The 16,741-nt window shown below is 35.8% G+C and overlaps 1 protein-coding gene across 1 annotated transcript in view; it reads right to left on the reverse strand.

The window, feature by feature from the left end:
• Positions 1-709: 709 nt before the first annotated feature.
• The window catches only part of ANO5 (anoctamin 5), an 83,754-nt gene continuing 67,722 nt past the window's right edge, over positions 710-16,741 (reverse strand). The window contains exons 18-22 of the mRNA XM_023191498.2: positions 15,736-15,866; positions 7,501-7,706; positions 5,746-5,924; positions 4,293-4,398; positions 710-931 (exon numbers count right to left, since the gene is read on the reverse strand). Of these exons, the coding sequence (XP_023047266.1) occupies positions 710-931; positions 4,293-4,398; positions 5,746-5,924; positions 7,501-7,706; positions 15,736-15,866 (844 nt within the window). The remainder of the gene's footprint in view (positions 932-4,292; positions 4,399-5,745; positions 5,925-7,500; positions 7,707-15,735; positions 15,867-16,741) is intronic.

The raw sequence follows: 16,741 nt of genomic DNA on the forward strand, positions 1-16,741 counted from the left end.
TCATAATGTTGTTTTCCAGATAAGATCAGTCTTGAAACTATTATGACCAAATTATTATCTCTAAGAATCAAGTTGTTTTATGTTGAAACCCAAAATTCCAGTCTCGAGAAAAGGAATTCTGCATTTACCGGGAAGAACTATCTGGGATTCTGATTGTAGTTGAATGTGTCAGGAATAAACCTCTGCTATGATCCATTAACACTTTAATGTGTGAGTTTTCTTATGTCATCTGATCTTAGCAATTCATTTGCACATTTTAAAATGATAGGATATACAGGGCTCAGTCAGCCTCTTTGATCCCTTTCTTTTTGCCCCAACATTTTTCTTAATGGGGAAGGAGGTATCAGATAACCCAAGAGAAGACCATAAAAATAAACAGATGCACTGGAAAGTGATGGGACAGCCCAAGGCCAGTGTTTCTTACTAAACTGCAAGACTCCATAATTTCCCAGTATTCTGATTCTACCTGCAATTTCAACAGTCATTTACAGCACCTCAGATAACAACATCTGGAAAGGGCCCAGTCAATGAAGCAGAGAAGTAGTACATTTCCAACATCACAAAGTTGGCCTCTATAAAAGTGTATAAAAACTTTGAGTTAAAAACAAAAAAGGGGGAAAAATTGACACATTGCTTCTGACCTCTGGCCCTAAACCCAGAGGAAAAAGTGAAGTAAGGCAGACCACCTGCTGCTTCCTCATTATGCTGATTAGATTGTTGATTTAGCCAGCTGTGCTTTGTTTTCCTCAATCATGACATGCTTGGCAAATTCATTAGAATTAATTCCCAAGTTCTCTTTTAATTTGTTGAGCTCAAAATCATGAAGAATCTTGATAGTCATTAACTTTTCTCGCTTGATTCTCTCCACAACATCTTTTGGAACATCAGGTATCATCCAGGCCAGCAAAAATTTAACTAAAAACACAACATGCTAGAGGAAATATAAAGGAAAGATTAGATGCTGTTAGAGGTGTCACATGTTCAGCAGAAAGTCTTTAACAATCATTTCACTTATTTAAACAACTGCTCAACATATGAGGTAGAAAGGCAAGCAAGAAGATATGGTCCCTGTCCTAGAACTTTCATACAAAGATCAACATTAAACAAATAAATATATACTTAAATATGTAACTAGCAATATTCCAGTTGAACATGATTATTGAATATACTCTTTATCAATGCTCCTTTCTGAAAAGCTGATAAAATATTTACAAAGAAATTAGATATAAAGGAATTAGACTCAAAAGACTGAAAAAGGCTAGCAAACTTGCAAATGATGATGTGGTGACTGACAGTGGAAACCAAAAAGACAAAAGCCAATTTTGTTTTAGATTGTGAGAAAAGTTCAGGAAAGAAGGCAATAAGGACTTTTGAAGGTATTAGTGTGAGTTGGAGTTGAAAACAAGAGGATTAGATAAAAATTCGCATAAGGAGCACTTGAATTTTCGGAGCCTTTCTCCCATCTATATCCAGGTATTCTTTTACTCCATACTATACCCTGGAAGCAGCTGAAGAGTTTATTTTCTGCAGAAATTATACCAGAAAGCTGTGAATCCAGGGGCACCAGACACAGTGGATGTATAAAAACATATTGAAAAAAAAAAAAAAAGTAAAAACAGTGAAATTCAGCACGATGAACTGTCAGATACTTAGTCCCCTCTGCCTTGCTCACAGGTCTTAGAACACAGGCAGCCACAAAATATCTCAACAGGCAGATTTAAAGAGTTTTCTCTGGGAAAAGTAACTATTCTGTAAAAGCAGAACTGTGGATATCAAAATTTTGTAAGGATCCAATGAAAATGTCAGCTCACTACCTTATCAACCTACAGTGAAACCCACCAAGTGACATCACTCCTGTTTGCACAAAATGCTTAAAGTCAGCTTTTCACTGCCACACTCTTAAACATGAGCAGAACCACCAAATATGTAGGAAAGTCTCTGACGTGGAAAAAAAAAAAAAGAAACAGATATAAGGAAAGGAGTAAAAGAAAAAAGTAGAATTTTTAAAAAGATATTAATCCAGGTTTTCATAGAGGAGAAAACAAATAATTAGAATTTCAAACTAGGAAGTGTAAATTTGAGTAACAGCAGTTCTAGAGAGACAGCAAAAAGAAAGAAAAAAATTTATCAAAGAAATTATGCCAGCAAATTGTCTCAACTTGATGCGTAAGTACGTTTTTAGATCTAAGGGGCTCAATGAGCGTTTAAAACAATGAATGTTGACAAATAGCAAAGAACCACCTTGTGAAGATTCATAAAAACGGGGCTACTGAGAGAATCCTACAACCTTATTGATTTTAAAAATAGATAATACACACAGACTGGGGAGTCAGAATAGTATTGCATTTTGTAGCAATACTGGAAGCTGAATGAAAATGAAGCAATGTCTTCAAAACTTCAGGAATATCAAAATAATGTTGATTAAAACTTTTTCAAGAAAATAACTTTTAATTATAAATTCTATTCCAAATAATCACATGTAAGGAAAGAAAAGAAATTTTCAATATTCAATTCCTCAAAAATGGACAGCCCATAATTTTTCCTCAGATATTACTGGAAGATGTGCTTCACCAAAATAAGTTAGTAAACCAAAAATGTGAGAAACATAGATTGCAGAAAATATAGTCTCCAATAGAAGAAAAGATGAAGAGAAGTCCCAGGATGATGCTTGGTGGGAGTCTGCAATTATTACAAAAAAATTAATACAAATAATAAATAAATTAAAACAAAAGAATTCCTGAAGTAATTTACTGGCTGAAAGGTGATCTAAACTTCTGATGCAAAACGTTGGAATGAAAGACTGATACATTCATAAAGAACTAAGAGACAGAGGGAGAAAAGAAAAGCAATATTATAATAAAAGAAATATGTTCAGAATGTAAGACAGATGTGACTAATATTTATAAAGTCATAATTTATAAACCCTGACTATTGTATTTATATAAAACATCTTACTCAAAACTCTGATGGACAGAAATATTTCAGAATTGAGATTAAATATCAAAAATATGTAATTTAGTGTATAAACAGGAGGGTCTCAGGTGGCACTCTGTATCAAACACTTAAATATTTCTGCAGCAAAGTAAATGAAGAGTCACTCTAAAAATAATAAATAAAAGCTATCAATAGCCTTAAATTAGATTAGATCATATATTGCTGCTAAATAAGTTACCAAAATACTTCCTCTTTCCTGAGGTTTTGAATTTCAGAATAAGACAAAAAAATGCTTTAACTATTGAGCGGTAGGAGAAAGAGAAAGTTTTTTTTCCCCTTCTCTCTTTCTCTCTGTGTGGGTGTGTATGTGAGAGATCTGCCAAAGTAGAATGTCAGTAATTGATACCTAAAACTAAAAAATAAAAATATATAACTGCGAAATCATGTTCTTTTGCCATACAAGGGTAACTACTAGAAGAATGAGTTAAAAATGTTGAGATGTTTAATTTGGATATTAGGATTTTAGGGTAGGCAGGAATATTATGTACGATTGCTCTTTTGTTTTTTTGACATGCAGAACTATTTGATTTTTAAAATTACATGTGAAACCTTGATAACAATAAAAACAAATTAAACAGAAACTGGTTGGAATGGCATGTTCTTGGGTTAGGATTGTCTTTTATTGGGCTTTATTCCAGGGTGAAAAAGTGCCTTTATTTTACTTTTCTCTCCCTGATCGGCCTTCTTGCCATATGATTTGTATCACTCAATTTGAAACTTTGTCCAATACTGCCTCTGTATTGGTTACCTTTTCTTCCATGCCTAATCTCTATAATTACACTAGATATTCCACAAGAGAGGAAGCATAAAAATAATAGATAGAGTATAAACTTGGGAGTGAGGCACATTTGGCATTGAGACTCAGCATTAATGTTAGTTAGTTAATGTTAAGTCAGCTACTTATTTTTGCTGAATCTCAGATTCCTTTTTCAAAGGTGAGCAATAAGGTCTAATTTACAATATTGTTATGATTTAATACAGCCTCTGGAACTAGTAAATAATAGGTACTCTGTAAAATCCGTGGGTTATTTCCCCTTTTCCTGACTTCAAGGGAAAAAGACCATATTTGTTTTCCTTTCCTTTCCTGTCCCCATGACATGTTCAACAGCAATAAGTGAGTAATAGGCAATCCATTGTACTGAAAATATCCCTAAGGTTGTTTTTATGACAACAAATACAATACTTCCTTCAAGACAATTTATTGAGATATTGCTAACTTTCTGATGAGAGGTTACCTTTGGAAATACCTGCCTAAAGAGAGAAGGGAGTAACTGGAATGAAAGTTAAGAACAGCTTACTTCCATAACAATGATGAAGGTCATCTTGGCAGCAAGGACATGCCAGAATTGCATATTATGAAAATACTTATTCTCATCATCAGGAGGATATCTGTAATCTCTGTACCTGAAAAGTGGAAGTAAATGCAAAAAAAAAAAAAAAAAAAAAAAAATAGTTATAGCTTCAACTAGAGAGACCTAATATAATTTCTTATTATTTCTCTTAACAGACCTGTCTAGTTGATCAGAAAAATCATGTCAAAGTTAATTGATATTATGAAACATTTATCTTTCTTGTTCACATAAAGTCAGGGTATATGCTACTTACATGCAAAAGAGATCTAAGAAGAAACACACAAGTGAAACTTCTCTCTTGCCCTTCAAAGACAAGCTTCTCAAATAAGTTATTCAAAATTTGCTGCTTCCACTTCCTCTTTTCCCATTCCTTAACACTCCCAATCCTTTCCTTCTCTCCTATCCTTAAATTGCAGGTATATATTAATCCTTCAATTTGACTTTCAAAAATAAGAATATTATAGGCCACTTCTATCTTCTTGAAACTCTATTTTCTCTTGGCTGTTCTGATGTTGTATTGCTTTGTTTTTCTTAACACAATTCTGAAGTTTTCTTAATGTCCAACTTTGTGTGTTCATTCTCTTCTACAAAGTCACTGGATACTGGTCCTACTGAAATAGTTAGTCCAGCTAGTGGGTAATCACATCCAGAAATCTGACACCAGTGGCCATGCTCTTAAACACATTAGGCTATGATTTTGTTATACTCAAATATGTAATATAGCAATATAATGTCTGCTTGTCTTGCAATATTTTGCTCTTTTTTTTTGGAGTCTCAAATGAAACAGCTGGTTTAAATTAAGGGGCCTTGATAAGCATGTGTGTGTGTGTGTGTGTGTGTGTGTGTGTCTTTAAATTGTATGGTGAAAAGATCCCGTAGTACATGATACACTGAATGTAAAAACAGTAGGTTCATATATGCAATTTTATATTCTCTATACAGAATAAAATCTTTTAGCAGGATAGGTGGTGAACTAATCATATTATTATATCATATTATTATATTGTTATTTTTCTCTCACACACTCTTTTCTGAGGACACAGATAAATTCAAGTAAGTTAAATGTATATACAATATGACAATGTTGTATGATCTATAGATTATTGCAGCTTTGGACTAAGGGGCACTTGTTGGTGACAAACCCTTTTGATAAATTAGAAAGTAAGAAAAAATTTTAAATTAATGTTATCTTTACCCATAATCTCTTAGTTTTTGCCATTTTACCTTTTCAAATCTGAATCATACAATGTGTGAATTCTAGAATGGATACACTTTATTTATACAGCATTTCTGTTGCCCTAAGAAAATCCTTTGTATTGTATAAGACATAAAGGTAATAGATAACTTAAGAAATACACTTAAAGGATAAAACTAAAACTTAAACAAACAAACAAATCACCTGCAAGTGATGAAGCCTCGTTTTTCCGAAGGTGCAGTGTGGTTTGGAAAATCAGCTATCAGGAATACCGACAGGCTATTATTCACATATCCTGTCATAGGCTGCGTGGCATTTGTTGAGTAAGCATAGTAGTAAACTAGACGGGGAATGATGTCCGACGTAAATGCAACAATAAAGGCCTAAAGAATAAAAAAAGAGGAAGATCATGGGCTGCCAATTTAGTTTTAATAATGTCTGACTTGTACGTCTCTCAGTACCATAAATTGTACAGATGCAAAATAATTAAATACTATTATAAATCATAGTAATATGCAAGTCTTTGTCCTGAAACACAAAACAGCTCATTCACAGTGTGTGATCAGTATTCCAGGATTTCATAGCTACAAAGTGGCTAAGTAGAGAGTCAGACCAAAATACATCTGTCTCCAAGAACCATGTTCTTTCCATCAAGCCTTGCTATTTCTTATATTTCTTATTGTTCAACAGCACAGTTCTACTACCCTTAACCAAATTCACTTTCTTAGACTAACCCAATGAGCTAGGACTGCAGGGTGTGTGTGTGTGTGTGTGTGTGTGTGTGTGTGTGTAAGAGATTAACAGGAAAGGAATGAAGAAACTGAATATCATGTGTTTGCAAATTTCTCACAGTTCAGTGCAATTAATTTCAGTATTTGATTCCACAGGAATGATATTTTCCCATCCTTTCCTAAGTTCTGGAATAGTATAAATAGCATATTTCTTCTAGGTTAGATATGTCAATTAAAAACCACCTGGCTGTGGCACCTGTATTTTTAGTGCTATGCTTTAAAAATTCTAATGTAATTTCTATGGCTAATGGTCCATTAGGGCTTTCTATTACTTAGTGAATAGATCTGACAATTTTTGCTTTCTAAACAAGTGGCCATTTCAAATATATTTCAAAATTTATTGGAGTAAATTGGTACACAGCAGTCTCTCATACTTTTTTTTCCAGAGTTTTACTTACTTTGTCTAGCTCTTGATTTACTTAGCAATTATGTCACTTTTTGTTTTCTAATTTGATTATTTCTGATTACATTTTTATTCTTTTTTACTACTTTCTATCAATTTGATTTACAATTTTTGATAGTGTCTTAAGTTATATACTCAGCTCATTTTCCAGTCTTCTTTTAATAATTAAAAATGTATGGCAATGGAGTTTTTTGTAATAGTGGTTTTGGCTCATTCCTATAGGCTTTCATTTAAATTAAGCTCTATGATTTCAATTCTGTTTTCTCTTATATGAATCCTACTTAAAAGTATTAGATTTTCTTTTTTGATTATCTTATTATCAACTTCAATTTGTAAAGTATATTGTAAGTGAAAATGCATTGTAAAAGTTATACTTTTGGAAATTTATTTTTCTTACATTTTAAGTGTTTCATAAACATAACAGGTAAATGTACATTCTCTGTAGTATACAAATACAAATATAATCATTTTTTAATTATTTTATCCAAACACATTATACTGTTACTTATTTTCTGTCTACTTTGTCACATGCTGTGAAACTGTGTCATACTTTAATGAGAGTAATTTTATAATTGTTCTTGTATTTCTAAGAGTTTGCATGACATCGGTTTTTCTATATTGGTCAGCGCTTAACAATTTTCGGATGTTTTAGCTTTATAAAGTATTACCATGATGAAGTCAATGTAAAGATTAAGCATCATTCGCATCTCCCCGTGCCCCCCAAAATGAAATACAAAGTCACCCCACCGAAATAGGTCCACTTACATTAGTTGCAACAGAAAGGACAGCCATTCCATAAAGAATGTCTTGCCAAACACCTATGCTATGAGCTTTAGAAGCTACAGTTCTCCTGTATTGAGTGGTAAGTTTCCAGGCATCCACTCGAATCTCTACAATATTATTTATGAGAGCAAGAAGAGGAGCCAAAGGAAAAGAGGCCACAAATAGTGTAACAAATCCAAATTGAATAACTGTAGAGAAAAGACAAAGGCATGAAGTCATTATTGTGAAGGAGAAAGGCAAGAACACCCTGCCTAAATCCTGCTACTTCCTTCATTTTGGAGTGATCCACATGAATACGACAATTCAGGCTTCTGTCTGTCTGTCCAGTTCCTCCTCTCCACAGGGGACTTACCTGCTTGCTAGAACTGGAAGAAGAAACTGGACATGCATGGCTGAGTTCCTTCTTTGCTCTTCCTTTAGAAATATTCTTGTTAGAAGAAAATCTATTCCTCTTTGCCTTTTATTATGGGCTAAGTTTAGATTTATGCTTGTCTAGTCTTTACATTTGTATTAGCAATTTAGTGAGGTAAACAAGTTTTTCAATCTTGCTAGCCCATCTACTTTTATCTATGTATGTATGTATGCATTTATTATTATACTTTAAGTTCTAGGGTACATGTGCAAAACATGAAGGTTTGTTACATATGTTTACATGTGCCATGTTGGTGTGCTGCACCCATAAACTCGTCATTTACATTAAGTTTATCTCCTAATGCTATCCCTCCCCTCTCCTCCTACCCCACGACAGGCCCCGGTGTGTGATGTTCCCCTTCTTGTGTCCAAATGTTCTCATTGTTCAGTTCCCACCTATGAGTGAGAACACGCAGTGTTTGGTTTTCTGTTCTTGCGATAGTTTGCTGAGAATGATGGTTTCCAGCTGCATCCATGTCCCTACAAAGGACATGAACTCACCCTTTTTTATGACTGTATAGTACTCCATGGTGTATATGTGCCACATTTTCTTAATCCAGTCTGTCATTGATGGACATTTGGGTTGGTTCCAAGTCTTTGCTATTGTGAATAGTGCCACAATAAACATATGTGTGCACGTGTCTTTATAGCAGCATGATTTATAATCCTTTGGGTATATACTGAGTAATGGGATGGCTGGGTCAAATGGTATTTCTAGTTCTAGATCCTTGAGGACTCACCGTGCTGTCTTCCACAATGGTTAAACTAGTTTACAGTCCCACCAACAGTGTAAAAGTGTTCCTATTTCTCTACATCCTCTCCAGCACCTGTTGTTTCCTGACTTTTTAAAGTTCGCCATTCTAACTGGTGTGGGATGGTATCTCACTGTGGTTTTGATTTGCATTTCTCTGATGGCCAGTGATGATGAGCATTTTTTCATGTGTCTGTTGGCTGCATAAATGTCTTCTTTTGAGAAGTGTCTGTTCACATACTTCACCCACTTTTTGATGAGGTTGTTTTTTTCTTGTAAATTTGTTTGAGTTCTTTGTAAGTTCTGGATATTAGCCCTTTGTCAGATGAGTAGATTGCAAAAATTTTCTCCCATTCTGTAGATTGCCTGTTCACTCTGACAGTAGTTTCTTTTGCTGTGCAGAAGCTCTTTAGTTTAATTAGATCCCATTTGTCAATTTTGACTTTTGTTGCCATTGCTTTTGGTGTTTTAGACATGAAGTCCTTGCCCATGCCTATGTCCTGAATGGTATTGCCTAGGTTTTCTTCTAGGGTTTTTTTAGGTCTAACATTTAAGTCTCTAATCCATTTTGAATTAATTTTTGTATAAGGTGTAAAGAAGGGATCCAGTATCAGCTTTCTACATATGGCTAGCCAGTTTTCCCAGCACTATTTATTAAATAGAGAATCCTTTCCCTGTTTCCCGTTTTTGTCAGGTCTGTCAAAGATCAGATGGTTGTAGATGTGTGGTATTATTTCTGAGGGCTCTGTTCTGTTCCATTGGTCTCTTATCTCTGTTTTGGTACCAGTACCATGCTGGTTTGGTTACTGCAGCCTTGTAGTATAGTTTGAAGTCAGGTAGCGTGATGCCTCCAGCTTTGTTCTTTTGGCTTAGGATTGTTTTAGCAATGTGGGCTCTTTTTTGGTTCCATATGAACTTTAAAGTATTTTTTTCCAATTCTGTGAAGAAAGGCATTAGTAGCTTAATAGGGATGGCATTGAATCTACAGATTACCTTGGGAAGTATGGCCATTTTCACAATGTTGATTCTTTCTATCCATGAGCATGGAATGTTCTTCCACTTGTTTGTGTCCTCTTTTATTTCGTTGAGCACTGGTTTGTAGTTCTCCTTGAAGAGGTCTTTCACATCCCGTGTAAGTTGGATTCCTAGGTATTTTATTCTATTTGAAGCAATTGTGTATGGGAGTTCACTCATGATTTGACCCTCTGTTTGTTATTGGTGTATAAGAATGCTTGTGATTTTTGCACATTGATTTTGTATCCTGAGACTTTGCTAAAGTTGCTTATCAGCTTAAGGAGATTTTGGGCTGAGACAATGGGGTTTTCTAAATATACAATCGTGTCATCTGCAAACAGGGACAATTTGACTTCCTCTTTTCCTAATTGAATACCCTATATTTCTTTCTCCTGCCTGATTGCCCTGGCCAGAACTTCGAACACTGTCTTGAATAGGAGTGGTGAGAGAGGGCATCCCTGTCCTGTGCCAGTTTTCAAAGGGAATGCTTCCAGTTTTTGCCCATTCAGTATGATATTGGCTGTGGGTTTGTCATAAATAGCTCTTATTATTTTGAGATATGTTCCATCAATACCGAATTTATTGAGAGTTTTTAGCATGAAGGGCTGCTGAATTTTGTCAAAGGCCTTTTCTGCATCTATCGAGATAATCATGTGTTGTCTTTGGTTCTGTTTATATGGTGGATTACGTTTATTGATTTGCATATGTTGAACCAGCCTTGTATTCCAGGGATGAAGCCCACTTGATCATGGTGGATAAGCTTTTTGATGTGCTGCTGGATTCGGTTTGCCAGTATTTTATTGAGGATTTTTGCATCGATGTTCATCAGGGATACTGGTCTAAAATTCTCTTTTTTTGTTATGCCTCTGCCAGGCTTTGGTATCAGGATGATGTTGGCTTCCTAAAATGAGTTAGGGAGGATTCCCTCTTTTTCTATTCACTGGAATAGTTTCAGAAGGAATGGTACCAGCTCCCCCTGTACCTCTGGTAGAATTTGGTTGTGAATCCGTCTGGTCCTGGACATTTTTTGGCTGGTAGGCTATTAATTATTGCCTCAATTTCAGAGCCGGTTATTGGTCTATTCAGGGATTCAACTTCTTCATGGTTTAGTCTTTGCAGAGTGTATGTGTCCAGGAATTTATCCATTTCCCCTAGGTTTTCTAGTTTATTTGTGTAGAGGTGTTTATAGTATTCTCTGACGGTAGTTTGTATTTCTTTGGGATCAGTGGTGATATCCCCATTATCATTATTTTATTGTGTCTATTTGATTCTTCTCTCATTTCTTCTTTATTAGTCTTGCTAGTGGTCTATCAATTTTGTTGATCTTTTCAAACAACCAGCTCCTGGAGTCATTGATTTTTTGGAGAGTTTTTTGTGTCTTGATCTCCTTCAATTCTGCTCTGATTTTAGTTATTTCTTGCCTTCTGCTAGCTTTTGAATGTGTTTTCTCTTGCTTCTCTAGTTTTTTTCACTGTGATGTTAGGGTGTCAATTTTAGATCTTTCCTGACTTCTCTTGTGTGTATTTAGTGCTATAATTTTCCCTCTACACACTGCTTTAAAGATGTCCCAGAGATTCTGGTATGTTATATCTTTGCTCTCATTGGTTTCAAAGAACATCTTTATTTCTGCCTTTATTTCGTTATGTACCCAGTAGTCATTCAGGAGCAGGTTGTTCAGTTTCCATGTAGTTGAGTGGTTTCGAGTGAGTTTCTTAATCCTGAGTTCTAGTTTGATTGCACCGTGTTCTGAGAGACAGTTTGTTATAATTTCTGTTCTTTTACATTTGCTGAGGAGTGCTTTACTTCCAACCATGTGGTCAATTTTGGAATAAGTGCGATGTGGTGCTGAGAAGAATGTATATTCTGTTGATTTGGGGAGGAGAGTTCTGTAGATGTCTATTAGGTCCACTTGGTGCAGAGTTGAGTTCAATTCCTGGATATCCTTGTTAACTTTCTCTCTTGTTGATCCATCTAATGTTGACAGTGGGATGTTAAAGTCTCCCATTATTAATGTGTGGGAGTCTAAGTTTCTTTCTAAATCTCTAAGGACTTGCTTTATGAATCTGGGTGCTCCTATATTGGGTGCATATATATTTAGGATAGTTAGCTCTTCTTGTTGAATTGATCCCTTTACCATTATATAATGGCTTTCTTTGTCTCTTTTGATCTTTGTTGGTTTAAAGTCTGTTTTATCAGAGACTAGGATTGCAACCTCTGCCTTTTCTTTTGTTTTCCATTTGCTTGGTAGATCTTCCTCCATCCCTTTATTTTGAGCATATGTGTGTCTCTGCATATGAGATGGTTCTCCTGAATACAGTGCACTGATGGGTCTTTACTCTTTATCCAGTTTACCAGTCTGTGTCTTTTAATTGGAGCATTTAGCCCATTTACATTTAAGGTTAATATTGTTGAATTTGAACCTGTCATTATGATGTTAGCTGGTTATTTTACTTGTTAGTCGATGCAGTTTCTTCCTAGCATCGATGATCTTAACAATTTGGCATGTTTTTGCAGTGGCTGGTACCAGTTGTTCCCTTCCATGTTTAGTGCTTCCTTCAGGAGGTCTTGTAGGGCAGGCCTCTCAGCATTTGCTTGTCTGTAAAGGATTTTATTTTTCCTTCACTTATGAAACTTAGTTTGGCTGGATATAAATTTCTGGGTTGAAAATTCTTTTCTTTAAGAACGTTGAATATTGGCCCCCACTCTCTTCTGGCTTGTAGAGTTTCTGCCGAGAGATCCACTGTTAGTCTGATGGGTTTCCCTTTGTGGGTAACCTGATCTTTCTCTCCAGCTGCCCTTAACGTTTTTTCCTTCATTTCAACTTTGGTAAATCTGACAATTATGTGTTTTGGAGTTGCTCATCTCGAGGAGCACCTTTGTGGCATTCTTTATATTTCCTGAATTTGAATGTTGGCCTGCCTTGCTAGGTTGGGGAAGTTCTCCTGGATAGTATCCTGCGGAGTGTTTTCCAACTTGGTTCCATTCTCCCCATCACTTTCAGGTACACCAATCAGATGTAGATTTGGCCTTTTCACATAGTCCCATATTTCTTGGAAGCTTTGTTCATTACTCTTTTTTCTCTAAACTTCTCTTCTCGCTTCATTTCATTCATTCATTTCTTTCATTTGATCTTCCATCACTGATACCCTTTCTTCCCATTGATCCAACTGGTTACTGAAGCTTTTGCATTCATCACATAGTTCTCATGCCATGGTTTTCAGCTCCATCATATCATTTAAGGACTTTTCTACATTGGTTATTCTAGTTAGCCATTCATCTAATCTTTTTTCAAAGTTTTTAGCTTCTTTGTGATGGGTTCGAACTTCCTCCTTTAGCTCGGAGAAGTTTGATCGTCTGAAGCCTTCTTCTCTCAACTTGCCAAAGTCATTCTCCAACCAGCTTTCTTTCATTGCTGGCGAGCAGCTGCGTTCCTTTGGAGGTGGGGTGGGGCAGCATTCTGACTTTTAGGATTTTCAGCTTTTCTGCTCTGTTTTTTTCCCATCTTTGTGATTTTATCTACCTTTGGTCTTTGATGATGGTGACATACAGATGGGGTTTTGGTATGGATGTCCTTTCTGTTTGTTAATTTTCCTTCTAACAGTCAGTACCCACAGCTGCAGGTCTGTTGGAGTTTGCCGGAGGTCCATTCCTGACCTTGTTTGCCTGGGTATCAGTAGTGAAGGCTGCAGAAGAGTGAATATTGCTGAACAGCAAATGTTGCTTCCTGACCGTTCCTCTGGAAGCTTCGTCTCAGAGGGGTGCCCAGCCATGTGAAGTCTGCCCCTACTCGGGGGGTGCCACCCAGTTAGACTACTCAGGGGTCAGGGACCCAATTGAGGAGGCAGTCTGTCTGTTCTCAGATCTCAAACTCCATGCTGGGAGAACCACTACTCTCTTCAAAGCTGTCAGACAGGGTCATTTAAATCTGCAGAGGGTTCTGCTGCCTTTTGTTTGGCTATGCCTTGTCCCCAGAGATGGAGTACACAGTGGCAGGTAGGCCTCCTTGAGCTGTGCTGACACGCCCCAGTGAGATGAACCCTGTACCTCAGTTGGAAATGCAGAAATCACCTGTCTTCTGCTTCGCTCATGCTGGGAGCTGTAGCTTGGAGCTGTTCCTATTCTGCCATCTTAGATTCAATCTACTTTTTGAGATCAGGCATAATGACCGATTCATTTGTATATTCCCAGCAGCCAGCTGGGTGTGTGTGTTTGTGTGTGTGTGTGTGTGCTGGAAAAGGAAATATACATTTTCTAGAATAAGAAATTTGTTAAGGTCTTGATTCTCCTTACTATCATGACATTTTCTAAATAAGTTTTATTCTCTGTCCTCATTAAGACTCAACAGACGACCACACCTGTGTAAGTTGGCTTATCCCCACACTTTTATTCTTTTGTTTACAACAATGTTTGGGGTAAAAGAACCCATGCAACTAATAGCCCAAGCTTCCCAAATGATTGAAGAAAAAAAATAAAAAGCCATTTAATGGAAATGGCTTTCCATTAAAGGAGAAAATAAAAAAAAAATCCCATTATTTCTCCACTTTTAAATACGTTTCAAATGTTTCTGGAATTTAGCTTCTCTCATCTGACTGAATCGGTCTTGTTATCAAGTGAAAAAAGTACATATTCACTTCCTTTTTTTCCTGCTTTCTCTACCTAACCTACGAGATAGAAAATGAAGAGGAAGTATTATGTAGAAGCAACATGAACTTTCTAGGTTCACATCTAATATCTTCACCTAAAATCTTTGTGGTCCATAAAAAACTTATTAAACTATGCAAGTTTCAGAATCCACAACAATAAAATGTGTAGAATAATGAATATTCTGCAAAATTGTTTCAAAATCAGAGATAATATATAAAGTTTTCAGAATAAATTAATTATGTCTTAATAAGTGGTAAACAATCTTAAGAAACCTTTGTTTCAACTTTTTAATTTCAGTAATAATCTCTGATGCATATATGTGCAAACTCATTTGAAACTTATACAATTAATTAAAAAGTATAGCCTTATCACCTTATAAAGCAAAGATTATCTGAGTTTACAAAGAGTTGTATAAAATAGATTCTATTTGTCCTAAATTTATATTTCAATCCATGTGTCACATAAATGTATTGCACTGGAGAAGAATGAAGAATTTTAGATCATCTCATGTATTCTACCATGGTTTTATGGGCCTTGAAAGGTAAGAAAATTATTTTCTTGGCAGGGCACTGGGGCTTACACCTGTAATCCCAGCATTTTCGTAGGCCAAGGTGGGCGAATCATGAAGTCAGGAGATCGAGACCATCTCCTGAAGCAGGAGAATCGCTTGAACCCAGGAGGCAGAGGTTGCAGTGAGCCGAGATCGGGCTGCTGCACTCCAGCCTGGGTGACAGAGCAAGACTCTGTCTCAAACAAACAAACAAACAAACAAACAAACAAACAAACAGTTTCCTTAATTCTATGAGAGAAACAGAGAAAGTTGCTTGAGATAAAACACTCTGAGCAGACCATATAAGCAGTTCACAGAAAAATCTCTCTGAAAGTTGCTCCTCAAGAGTCTCTTCTCTATTCAAACCTTGCAATGTTTTGGATGTTTCTTGTGTTCAGCTTGTATTTCCCTTACATAATCACTTTTAGCCTTACAGAAAGGACATACACTAATTGCAAGTCAAACTCTGGAAATTTTTCCAAGCAACTTATTTTGTCTTTGAGCTGTCACTGAGGCAAACAAATGGAGAAATAGCCATCAAAGTGAATTTGAGATGGGTGTTAAAAAACGACTCTTACTTGATTTGGTTCAACAATATTAACATTCAATTAACAGGAATTATGTCTCTGAGATTGGTGTTTTGAAACTAAACTTTATTCTGCAGTCTGTTTGATGGAACAGGGAAATAGGGAACAAGTTTTCTTTATATCCCTCCACTTATAGTTTTTGCCAATCAGCCAGTGATTTATTGAACACCTACCATGTGCAAGGCAGAAAGAAATATCAGGAGCTGAAAAACCACTCATTCTTGCCGACTCTATGTTTCAGAACAGTGGTTAAAAATTACCTGTTTCTAAGTACTCATAGAAAAGCCCAAGGGGTCCAAAACTTTCAAGGTCATGATCCTGCTCCCATCGACTATACAGCTTCTCAGAGTTTGTCCGAGCTTTTCGGCGTCTCCACCAATTCAAAGCCAAGCTGTTGGAAATGATAAAAGTTAATTTATGAAATATAACTAACAAGAAAACGATCAGAGAATCAGAGTGTTAGATCTGGAAACTAGCAGAAATTAGAGACTGAAAAACTTAAGATCACAGAGCAAAGGGAAATGACTCCAGCCAAAGCGCAAATCAAAATCTAGTGTTCTTTTCATGATACATGCAAAAGTCAAGAGTTCTTTATTAGGGTGATCAAGAAAATAAGACAATCTTTACTCTGTTCAGAGAAATATATTTACTCAGAGACAGCTTGGCTAAGGAATAAGTGGAGGAGAGGGTTACCACTAAAAACCACTTACTAATCCTGATGCTGTCATGATGCTCAGAAGAAAATTCAAACAAATATGAAATTGATTATAATAGGAAATGACTTAAATAATGTGAAAATAAATGCAATAACATTAAACAAAATTTTAACCAACTGTATTCCATGCTATATAAAAAGAGGATATATCATGAGAATGTATTACTTTTTTTAAAAAGAGACTTTTAGAAAAGAAAATTAAATTAACAAATCAATAAATATATTGACTGGTTTGAGGTGAAAAATATAAAATCATCTCAATTGATGCAGAAAAAAGCATTTGATGTATTTTAAGGACCTATGAAAACCTACTTAGGAAAGAAAAGTAGAAACAGAAAAAAAATTATTTCAATCTTATCAGAAATATCTACTAAAATCCTAGGGCAAACTTTTCCTTCCTTCCTTCCTTCCTTCCTTCCTTCCTTCCTTCCTTCCTCCCTCCCTCCCTCCTTTCTTTCTCTCTCTCTTTTTTCTTTTTCTTTCCTTCCTTCCTTCTTTATCTCTTTCCTTCCTTCCTTCCTTCCTTCCTTCCTTCCTTCCTTCCTTCCTTC

The sequence above is a fragment of the Piliocolobus tephrosceles genome, chromosome 13 (assembly GCF_002776525.5).
Source record: "Piliocolobus tephrosceles isolate RC106 chromosome 13, ASM277652v3, whole genome shotgun sequence".
Classification (NCBI taxonomy): Eukaryota; Metazoa; Chordata; class Mammalia; order Primates; family Cercopithecidae; genus Piliocolobus; species Piliocolobus tephrosceles.